Raw genomic sequence first — 11390 nt, 5'->3', positions numbered from 1 at the left:
AACCCCAAATCCCTCGCCCTTGGGCCTCTTTTCAATCAAAACTCACAAAATGCCTAGCGTCTGTCTCCCTTATTCTTCTTCGGCTCTGTTCCCGTATGAGTTCATTGGCGGCCGACGAGTCTACATCTAAGGCTCAAATCTAAGGACGTTGGAGGATATTATGTCTTGCATAGTGCATATATACCAAAAATGTTGTGTTGAATGTGAAAGGTATATTATATTGTGTTTATTTCAATTGTGAGTTTTTTTTTTTTTGGTTATAAAACCATTGTCTACGTGCTATTGTTTTGCTTATTAGGTGGTGCAGGTTTGTTACATAGTGATTATATATCAGTATTTTTGCTTACAAGGTGACTGTATATATTGAATACGTAATAACAATAAACCGTATTATTACCGTACATGTTCTAGGGTGCCTCAAGCAAGTGGCATGCCCATACCCTAATATTATATTAAAAGAAAGGAGAAGAGAACGACACTCGGTTGTGCGGCACGTACACGCCACTCCTGCGCCTTGACACAAGAGCGTGCAACATGACCTCCACAGTGCCACAACCCCTAGAACCCTGGAAATAACTAGGGATGTGACAGTGATTTTGCACACCCCTATGTCAGGGCGCAGAGCCGGCATGCCATGTGTTACCGGGTGGAGTTCTCCGTAAAAGAAAAAACAGAACTTACAACGGTTTTTATTAAAAAAAAAATTTTAAAAAGATTAATATGACATAGCTCTAGACAAAACATTAGTAATGAGACTGACTTTTAACTATTTAAAACATCATCCCATTGCACAAATATAGGTTCAGGTTCAATTTAATCCACTTTAGTTATATCAAGCAAAACCCAAATTGGAAAAGCTTCAATTCATCTCATTCTCACCTACTTTAATCCTCTCTAATTCCTAAAAGTGTATAGTACGGCAGTGCTAGGTGGAGATGTTGACACCTGGCAGTTTGGACATCCAACGGTCCAAACTCAACATAAGTCAATGAGTTCAGACCGTTGGATGTCCGAACTGCCATGTGTCGACATCTCCACCTCAAATTATCGCATTGCATAGTTTTAGAGAATTGGAGAGAATTATTTTCCCTATCCTATCCAAACTCCGAAAGGCATTAAAATGAACATTTAAACTTACCAAAAGTAGAATGCACTGTTAATTGTACAAGAACGTTCTAATACGAATCCAATCAGGTTAGGTTCTTGTACTCATACTCACCGGATATGCTCTGAAAGAAATTGTAAAAATTGTGTAGAGGACAACAATTCAAAATTCAAAATTGAAAATTGTCACTCAAAATTTAAAAAAAATATCAGGATATCATCAATCAACCATTGGATTGGCATTAATTTCACGATGGCCGCCCTGGGGATCCAAATCCGAGAGAGACCAACATAAACAAAATAATTAAGTATTACTATTTGTTTATATATTTTTGGGCCCCTCAATGACCGAAATCGTGTATAAAAGGCTCTGTAGCTCTTTATTAACTCTCACCAAAGCTTGAAGCTTAAGCCTGCAAAAAAGGAGAATTAGATATAGAGAGAGAGACAGAGAGAGACAGAGAGAGAGCCATCGCTTGTTGTCGATCAATCCAGTCATGGATTACTCTGCTCTGCTACAACCTACACCCATTTTGTTGTTCTTTGCGCTGGTGCTGTTGTTTCCATTGAGTCTCTTATTAGTAAGGTCACGAAAGAAGCTACCGTACCCACCAGGACCAAAGGGGCTACCCATCATCGGTAACATGAACATGATGGACCAACTCACTCACCGTGGACTCGCCAAACTCTCTAAGCAATACGGTGGTCTAACACATCTCCGTCTAGGCTTCCTCCACGTGGTGACGATTTCAACCCCTGAAATGGCTCGCCAGGTCCTCCAAGTCCAAGACAACATCTTCTCTAATCGCGCAATCAATATCGCTATTAAGTACCTGAGCTACGACCAAGCCGACATGGCCTTCGCCCACTACGGTCCCTTCTGGCGTCAAATGCGTAAGCTCTGTGTCATGAAGCTCTTCAGTCGCAGAAGGGCTGAGTCATGGGCGTCCGTCCGAGACGAAGTGGATTCTATGGTCCTTACAGTTGCGTCCAAGGCCGGGGAACCCGTCAACGTTGGAAAACTCGTCTTCTCACTCACAATGAACATCACCTACAGGGCTGCTTTCGGGTCGGATATCCTTGAGGGTCAGGAGAAGTTTGTGTCCATAATGCAGGAGTTCTCGAAGCTGTTCGCCGCTTTTAACTTGGCCGATTTCATTCCCTGGCTCGGCTGGGTCGACCCACAGGGACTCAACAAGAGACTCGTCAAGGCCCGCAATTCGCTTGATGTGTTCATTGACACAATCATCGACGAACACATTGCCAAGAGGAAGAACAGGAACCAATCTGACGACGCAGACGTCGACACTGATATGGTAGACGATCTGCTTGCTTTCTACAACGAAGAACCCAAAAAGAGCGGCGAATCCGACGATTTACAAGGTTCCATTACCCTAACTCGGGATAACATCAAGGCCATTATCATGGTGAGTTTAGTGAGTCAGACAGTCGTGAATAATGGTGATTAGTAATTAACTAATGATTAATATTTAATTATTATTAAATAATCTGTTTCATCATCGCAGGACGTTATGTTCGGGGGCACAGAAACGGTGGCATCGGAGATAGAATGGGCGATGGCGGAGCTGATGAAGAGTCCGGAGGATCGGAAGAGGGTGCAACAAGAATTGGAGGACGTGGTAGGGTTGGATAGGAAGCTTCAAGAGAAGGATTTAGAGAAACTCAATTTCTTCAAATGTACAATGAAGGAGACGCTCCGACTCCACCCGGCGATCCCGGTGATGATCCATGCGACGGCGAAGGACGCGGAGGTGTCAGGCTACTTCATCCCAAAGGGTACACACGCGCTTGTCAACGTTTGGCAAATCGGAAGGGACAAGAATTCGTGGGACGAGCCTGAGAAGTTCAATCCGTCTAGGTTCCTGAGGCAGGGTGCCCCAGATTTTAAGGGTAACAGCTTCGAGTTTTTGCCATTTGGGTCAGGTCGAAGGTCATGCCCAGGTTTACAGTTGGGGTTGTACGCCTTGGAGTTGGCGGTGGCTAACCTCCTTCACTGCTTTAAGTGGGAGTTGCCAGACGGCATGAAACCTAGCGAGATCGACATGAGCGATGCCTCCGGTTTCACCGCTCCCAAAGCGGTTCATCTCGTGGCTGTACCAACTCCTCGCCTCAACGTCCCTCTCTACTGATCAGTTCTGAAGTATACTCCATACTAGTGGTATATATTGGCTCTGACTTTAGAGAGAGAGAGAGAGAGAGAGAGAGAGAGAGAGGTGACTCAGTGAGTACCCACTTCTCGATCCATGACTCATCATGGGTGCATGGCTAATGTCCGTGGAAAGTCCATCCATTTTAATCTTACTTTTATTAGATATATAAAATGAAAAATAAGAGATGTTTAGTTTTAATACTGAATTTGTATTACTCTGCTTTGAACGTGTAGGTGGGTGGTCTTCTCCGAATTGTAAAAGAGTAAAAAAATGTTAATAATAAAAGAAAGTGAAGATTCTGTTATATATCTAAGAATCTAATAATAAAAGAAAGTGAAGATTCTGTTGAATCTGAATCTGTCAATCTTGTTTATAAGAAGACAAAAAATGAATGTGTCACATATTCGATACGGATTCTTAAAACCCTGATGTCGATTCATCGATTGGGTTGTGTATTTTTTATCTTCATGGGATGGAACATGGAAGGCTTTGTTTGTTGGGATTTTAATTTCAAAGATTAATCACTTTAACCTATTGTGCGCTGTACTACTCGAGAAAAAACAAACCAAAAAAAGGGAAAATTACAAGATTAAGCATTTTCGGATTTTCTTTTACCAAACTGTCCACCAATTGTTTGGTTTAACAAAATTACACAAAGTGGGAATTGATTTTACAAAACTAGACAATACAGTGATTTTTCTTCTTTTTGGACATTTTTACCCTTAAAGAGAATGAAGGAGATTCGTTTCTTCCTTTCGATCGCAGTCATCTCTTCTTCCTTTAATCAACCCCCACCCCTACCCCATTCGGCTGACCCATCTCGAACATCGTCCCCATCTCTGTGACCACCGAACGAGCCCCTGGCTTCGGATGCATAGCTGCCTACCTCCGATGCTGTCTCCGCAAGCAAATCAAAAGTACCCAATCGTAAACCAACGCAAACTCGATTAAGGAGGTTCATGGGTGAGGGAGTAGCCTCCATCTAGTTTATAAACTGCCGGAATATGGAGGGAGAAAACCTACAATTTCCTGTGCGAACCTCTATCCCCTCGACTATGGCATGTTGACGGTGTCGATGAAGCCTTTTGAGGGGTTTTTTTTTTTGAGAGGGGGGGGGGGGGGGGAGGAATCTGTTCTTGTTGGAGGAATGTTAATATTCAATCGTATCCATTTGATCTGTACTGTGGTTTTTATTATAACATTAAGATGATTTCAGCCTTCTGTGGCAATTTTTGACCAAGATTCTCTAAAACGGTATGAACTTGGATTTTTTTGTGGCTTTGATTATTTGGTATTTACTCATTTTCGATTTCAAGTAATTGAATCTTTGAAGGTTTAATGGGGCAAGCAAAGGATTGGGTGGGGAGGATAGTAGGGGGAGGGATGTGGTTGCAGGGGATAGAGCAGAAGGATTGCAGAGGTAGGATGGTGTTTCAGATGGTGATCGAAGATGGGAGATGAAGGATAAAACCGTCAAAAACTTACTTAATAGAGGGAGGAAGACTGTTTTGACTAGTTTTGTAAACCCATACTCAATTTCAAATAATTTTGTTAACTGAAAGAGTAACTTTCTAATTTTGTAATGTCAAACCTAATACTATCTAATCTTGTAATTTTCCCAAAAAAAACCTATTGTGAGCTGAATAGTTTAATGAGCGCGCGCGAGCGTGTTAGCAACGGTTCAAAACATGGGCAGATATGCCATTTAATTTAAAACTCAAATAAAACCCTATAGACTTCCTCTTGCCCCGAAAATGTAGAGAACGGAAACTGAGAACCCCCTGAGGGGTACAATGAGCTCTTCAACTCTCTCTCTCTCTCTCTCTCTCTCTTTCTCCATTCCCTCTATATTTCTTTGTATCTTTTGCTGTTCTGAGATTTAAGGTCAATTTTTGTTGATAAAATCGATCTGTCTCACCCTCTCTTCTGTTGTATGCCGCCAATGGCTGTTGGAATATCCTTCCCTCTCTAGCTCTCCTTCTCCATCTCTCTTATTCCATCTCCCTGCCCTAGAATTCCCCAATTGGTTAGGATTTGCAACACTGAACCTTAGAAACCCGAGGATCCCCAAATGGGGGTTTTTAGCTTAAGTTGTTTTCTTTCTTCTTTCTACCTTAATCCCTCACAACCACCCATTATCGGTCTTGCAGTGGTAATTGCTTGAGAATCCCTGAATTGGTTAGGGTTTCCAAATCCACCCTAGGATCTAAGAATTCCATTTCTAACACAAGTTATTTTTAATTTCCTTTTGCTCTTGCTTTATGTTCTTCCTGTTGAATATTTATCGTAGACTCTCCTACTTTGCTCATCTTACAGGGTAATTGCTCGAGTTCATACCATACAAGAACTCAGTTTTACCCAACACACAAGTATGTTTCTTAACTCTTTTTTTTCCCCCTTTGATTTGTCTTATATTTTATATAATATCCTTGAGCGTCTTGTCGTTCATATCTTTGTATCTGAATGCCTTGTTGTTCATATCTCTGAATTCTGTAATATATCTAAATGCCTTTTTGTTCATATCTTTTGAATCTGAATGCCTTATTGTTCATATCTGAAGGTCTTGGAATATTTTGTTTTGTATGCCTAGTTGTTCATATTTTTAAATATGTTAAAATTTTTGTGTCTGTATCTGCTGCGATAAATGGGCATTATATATTATGAATGAGAAATTTTGTTGAAGTGTTGCATTAGAATCTGAAAAGCTTGCTTCGTATGTTATTTAAATGTCATCTCATCTATTTAGTTGGGCATTTTTGTATCCCTTGTTCTCTTGTTAATCCTTAAAGCTTGCTTCATATATTGTATTTAGTTGGGCCATCAAAGCCTCTCTCTCTTTTTTGTATCCAACAAATCAACAACATGAGGGATGGAGTTTCTGTTTGCCAGCCCCATTATATGGATGATTAATGCCTTCTATGTCTAGACATGGAGTTGAGCCATGCTCTCCATATGTTGTGGACATGGAATTTCTGTTTTACTAGTCCATTATATGCGTTTCCTAATCTAGATTCTAATTAAAAGTTACTTTTTTTTGTAGCTATCCCTTTTACCTCTTTTAATCTTTTGTGGATCACATTTCATAAGGCCTTTGCAAAAACTTGACGTTAGGAATTAGTGTGATCTTGAGAATTTCTTTAAGATGGATCATGCAAAGAGGATTGAAGTAGGAGGTACAAAGGGTGATGTGAATATTCCGAAAGATACCCACTGTAGGACTGATGAGAGGGTAAAAGTACTAATCGGCATTGCTCTCAAGTATTCACATAAAGGGTATAAGCTAAGTTAACTTTCTCGAAAGATGGTTGGGTGTGCATATGAAAGAGTACAACAAAAAATGTGAGAAACAAATTACCATGCCACAACTTAAAACTAGATGTGACATTTGAAATCTATGTGGAATGCATGGGTTTTTTGAAAAACAAACCTAGTAGTTAGGGGTGGAGTACTAAGTTAGGAACTATTGATCCACCATTCCACCTAATGAATCATTAGAATATTGCTTATGTGAAGGTATTAATTCATCACATAGCAATTCAAACTTTTTTTTTGTTTATTCCTTATATATATTTTGGATATAGTAAGTTGGTCAAAAAATATTAAATTACAAGAACATATCCATGCGAGGCACTTCAAATATGGCCAATTGCATAATGAAGAAGAACTACGGGAATTATTCAAGGGAGCTGTTGCCGATAGTGACGGTACAATTTTCATCAATGAGGATATCCAACCAGCTTCACCAAATGTGGTAACAACTTCCAATAGTGCAGTAAATTTGGATGACGATGAGCCATATGATGATTACGTCATACCGGTTGAGTTGTCAGATATAAATAAGAAAAGGAAACAAAAGAGCAAGATATCATTTGGCTTTTCATCCAAGAAGTCGAAGGATAATGTTTGTGAGTATGTGAGTGAAACACTGAAGAGAATGCTTGTTCTAGAAGAGCATAAAAGAACAGTGAAGCTTGGGGTAAATGACACAAACACAACAGTTGATGAGACGATTGAGATTCTTAACTCATTAGAGGGGATTGAGTTTTGTAGTGACCATCACATGATGGCTTTGGTGATGCTGGAGGATCAAATGAAAAGAGAAAAGTTCATTAAGATTCAATCTTCAGCTTGCATTCCATGGTTTCTTGGAGCTATCCAGAAGACAACGATGAGAGTAGCTTAAATCCCCTATATGTCTACAGAGTGTCTAGATGGATGACTATTTATTTTGGATGGATGATGTCTAGGATCATCTAGCTAGACTTTTGTGGTTCAATCAAGATGCTATACTTTTAGACTTGAACCCATATAGTTTGCTTTACTTTATTTCTTCTTGTTGTGAATCTATTTAACTATTATGATCTCATCATAGGTCTAGTATGGATTAATGGAATTCATTTGAGTTTTGGGAATAGTATTACTTCCATCTTTTTAGTTCTGAACTTATATTTATATGATCAGATTCTCTTTAGCTGGAGAAAAGAGAGATCTCATAGCTTGACTGCTTGAGAGGCTCACTCATGCCTTTTATTAAGGAAATGGGTTGGGCAAAACCAACATGTACTATCAAATCATTGGGACATTGACATTGTCACTTGGGTCATATCCCCATGAAATTGAAGTTTTTTTTAGTTATGTTTCATTTTAGGAAGTGATGGTTGCTAACTGTGCAAGCAGAATAGGGTCGTCTGTTCTTATAGTTCATGAGTGCAATCCCCTGTTCATGAAAGGTTAGGGTCAATGATGTGGTGTTGCAAACCCTCAATGATATACATTACACTACAAGAAATCAAGGCTGTAGTGGTGGGTAAAATAAAGTTAAGAGGAGAAGACAAGCCTTAAATATTTCAGAAATTGAGGCAAACAAGAGGATGTACAGAACATACTTGAGCCTTGGTGTCCCTGAATTGAAGAGAGTTGGAGAAGTATGAGTGAAGCAATGTTGGACGTAAGATGATATGTGTTGAGAATAGATTTAATATCATTGGGGCCCAATAGCAACTCTAATTAGCATGTGTTGTGGCCTTTCCACCCCTTTCCATGGACCTTCAACAGGTAGAACCTCTTAAAGATTTTGAAACGAAAGTAATCATATTCATTATTGGTGTCACTAACAGCAAGTTGTCGTGGAGCAACTTTCTAACCTATTATATATTTCCGTAAACCACGCTCCTTGTCTATTGAGCCCAATAAGTGTAATTGGTGCCATCAAGAGTTGCCTTAATAGACTGAGTGACATCTGAGGTTGCCATAAATGGATGGGTGAGCTGAGTAGGGCTTGGTTGGATGTGTGTTAAGCAGACAGGGGTCAAGTGGGCCCCGGGGCATAGTTGACATGTTAAGGTGGGGTTAGCTCAAGTGGGTTGGGTGTGCCAAGTGGGTTAGGTTTAAGTCTGTTATGTTTAAGGCTTTGGTTTTAGGTTGGGTTGGGTTTAAGTGTTCGATTTCAGGGTGGATTAGGTTCAGGAAAAGAAAAAAAGATAACAGGGGACCAGGGTTTAGCTTGGGAAAATAGAGTATGAGTTTTGGAGTGAAAAGAGTTTTGGGGGTTGTACGTTAAAGAAAGGCAAGGTTTGGAAAGGGGAGCGAGGACTTGGTGAACTATGCGCTGGAGAGAGAGAGAGGGGGAGGGTAAGGGTTGCAGATAGTGTGTGATAGACTGATGGTGCTTGACAGTTGTAGATGGGCGTGGGGGGGGGGTTGGATTGGAGAGATGATGGGGGGGGGGTGTGTGAGTTTGTGTTTGGGTTGCAAATATGTTGAAGGTTTGGGTTTGGGTCTCAAAGACGATGGGGTTTGGTTTCAGAGGTGCTGGCAATAGTTTGTAGATGGTGGTGGGTAACGAGGGTTCTCAAATGATGGTGGTAAACGCGAGGGGCAGGGGTAGGGAGGAGGGAAGGGTGGTGTTGGTGGTTAACAAAGGGGTGGTGGGTTCGTGTTCTTAGATGGTGGTAGTAAGTGTGAGGGGTGGGGGCAGGTTGCAGGGAGGAGCGAAGGGTGGTGGTGGTTAGCAGAGGGGTGGCGGTAGTTACCAGAGTAGGTGGTGATGGTGGGTTCGTGTTGTAGTAGTAGAGCACAGAGGGAAGGTGCTTGTGGGGAAGACGGCTTTACAGGTGACATGGTGACATGAGCTTGTAGGTTGTAGGTTGTAGGTTGCAGACGAAGCTGGTTGGGTCCAGTCAGAAAAAGAGTGACCACGATAAGAAATACTACGACAGAGGTAATCTTAGACTGGCTTTGATACCATGAAAGTTCTGGTGAAAACTTGATTTGTGTATTCATACTAATGGTTGTGTAAGTACAAGAGTAAGAGAATGAGTATTTTTTGTACTTTTGGGTACGCCATGTGAACCCGTTGGGAGTGAGTCTCGCACTTGGATGAGTGAATTCCCAAGAGACCTAGAGTTAAGTGGGACTATCTGACCTTTGTTATCTTATACTATATTTTTTTTAGTTTATTTAAATCCTCCTTTTTTGAGTTTCATCAACTTGATATCAAAGAAAGTTTTGATTCTTGTGGTGAGCAAGCTTTGAATCGATCCAATAACCATGAAAGAACTTGATAGAAAGGATGCCAAGGATCTAATAACCTTTACTGTTTGATGAAGTGCAATAGAAGTATTAACCATATCAATTTGGTGATTGGGAAGATAATGGTTTCAAACTCGAGGATAAGTTCTTTCAAAACAAGCAAGAGTGATTAAGTTAAAATAATGTCATGAACATGTATGGTCTCATGAGTCGAGTTCATGTGATTGTCATTGGAGCTACCCATAGCCTAATAGCATTGACCCAGTTTAAGCGAAGAAGAAAATGTAGATAATACCCCTCATCTGGAGAATTAGTAGATAATACCTTCTATATTTTATATTTCTAGTTGTTGTTTGGTGTAAAAAGACAATATGTACTTAGTTTATTTAAAGGCATATTTTGGAGGATATTGTCAGCAACATTAGTGCTGAAACTTGCATGTGAATAACGTCTCCACAAAATTTGCCCCTTCACAAATTTAAGGTTGCACAAGAATAACTTCTCATGTGGATGTTGGCCTGTTGGGGAATCAAACCATCTATTCTAACCGGTTTTGGTCAGTTTTTTGGTTTGTTACATATATCGGGTCAGATTGAAAGCGGAACGATAAGTTGTTTGGTCTACAAAAATCAAATTCATAGCTATTGGTTCGGTCAGTTTTGGTCTATCGATTTCTTTTAACGGTCCCTCACCGGTCTATTATATGTCTCGATCTTTGTTTTTCAGGTACAAAAAATAAGAAGTATAAAAGTATTAAAAGGGAGAAAGTATGGCAGCCTATTGATGCTTTCGCACACTCGGGGGGGGGGGGGGTATGTACCCTTTGCCCAAACACTGAAAGGCGGTAATAACACCCTGTTGATGCTTCCGTGCGCGCTCCCATCGGCCTGATCCAGTAGTGAGAGGTGCCTTGTTGGGTAGATGATCCCTGAAACCCTTGGCAACGGTGGTGTAGACAATTGGGTTCCGGCCATGGATTACGGTGGAGATAGCTAGGGCTTGGAAGATGAGTTGCAGGGTTGAGTGTTAGTGAGGGCAAGTTCATCATTCTACCCTATTAAGGGTAAAATGGATGAAAAAGTCCAGACGTTTGAACATAACGTCTCAGACTAATGGACTGGATCAACCTGTTACCGTATTTTGAAAGTGGGGGGAGTTTGCAATTTGAAAAATTGTAGGGGTGCATTTGGACACATGGGTATTTTCAGGGGGCATTTGTAAAAAACCCTAAAAAATAAAGACATCCAAAGTTCTAAACTCAGGATATAAAATGGAAAATCCATTTTTAACAAAATATCTAGATCATACACCAGCCACGGGAGGGTTTTATGGTTCTATAGCAATCATATGAGGGTTGATCCCACATCAATTACGAAAGGGATTTGGTGTAGGTTGATATGGTCTTGGGTTCTCTCACTTTATACTTCAGTTTATGGGGTTGAGTTTTCTCAAGATCCGTATCAGTGGTATTAGAGCAGTAGCCAATCCTCAGTCTCAACCCAATGGGGCGACCTGGTGCCAAAGTGAAGCCCTAGGAAAGGACTACATACTCTGTATAAGAGGGTTTTCCTGTGAGGTGGTAGT

At 40.6% G+C, this 11390-nt stretch overlaps 1 protein-coding gene across 1 annotated transcript; it reads left to right on the top strand.

Annotated features, from left to right (window-relative positions):
- Positions 1-1601: 1601 nt before the first annotated feature.
- On the top strand, positions 1602-3254 carry LOC122660829 (cytochrome P450 84A1-like). Its single transcript, XM_043856072.1, has 2 exons — positions 1602-2531; positions 2631-3254. Exons 1-2 carry the CDS (start codon positions 1602-1604, stop codon positions 3252-3254), a joined length of 1554 nt encoding a protein of 517 aa, XP_043712007.1.
- The last annotated feature ends 8136 nt before the right edge of the window (positions 3255-11390 follow it).

Source organism: Telopea speciosissima, chromosome 5 (genome assembly GCF_018873765.1).
Source record: "Telopea speciosissima isolate NSW1024214 ecotype Mountain lineage chromosome 5, Tspe_v1, whole genome shotgun sequence".
Lineage (NCBI taxonomy): Eukaryota > Viridiplantae > Streptophyta > Magnoliopsida > Proteales > Proteaceae > Telopea > Telopea speciosissima.
This window is presented reverse-complemented; position numbering and strand designations above follow the sequence as displayed.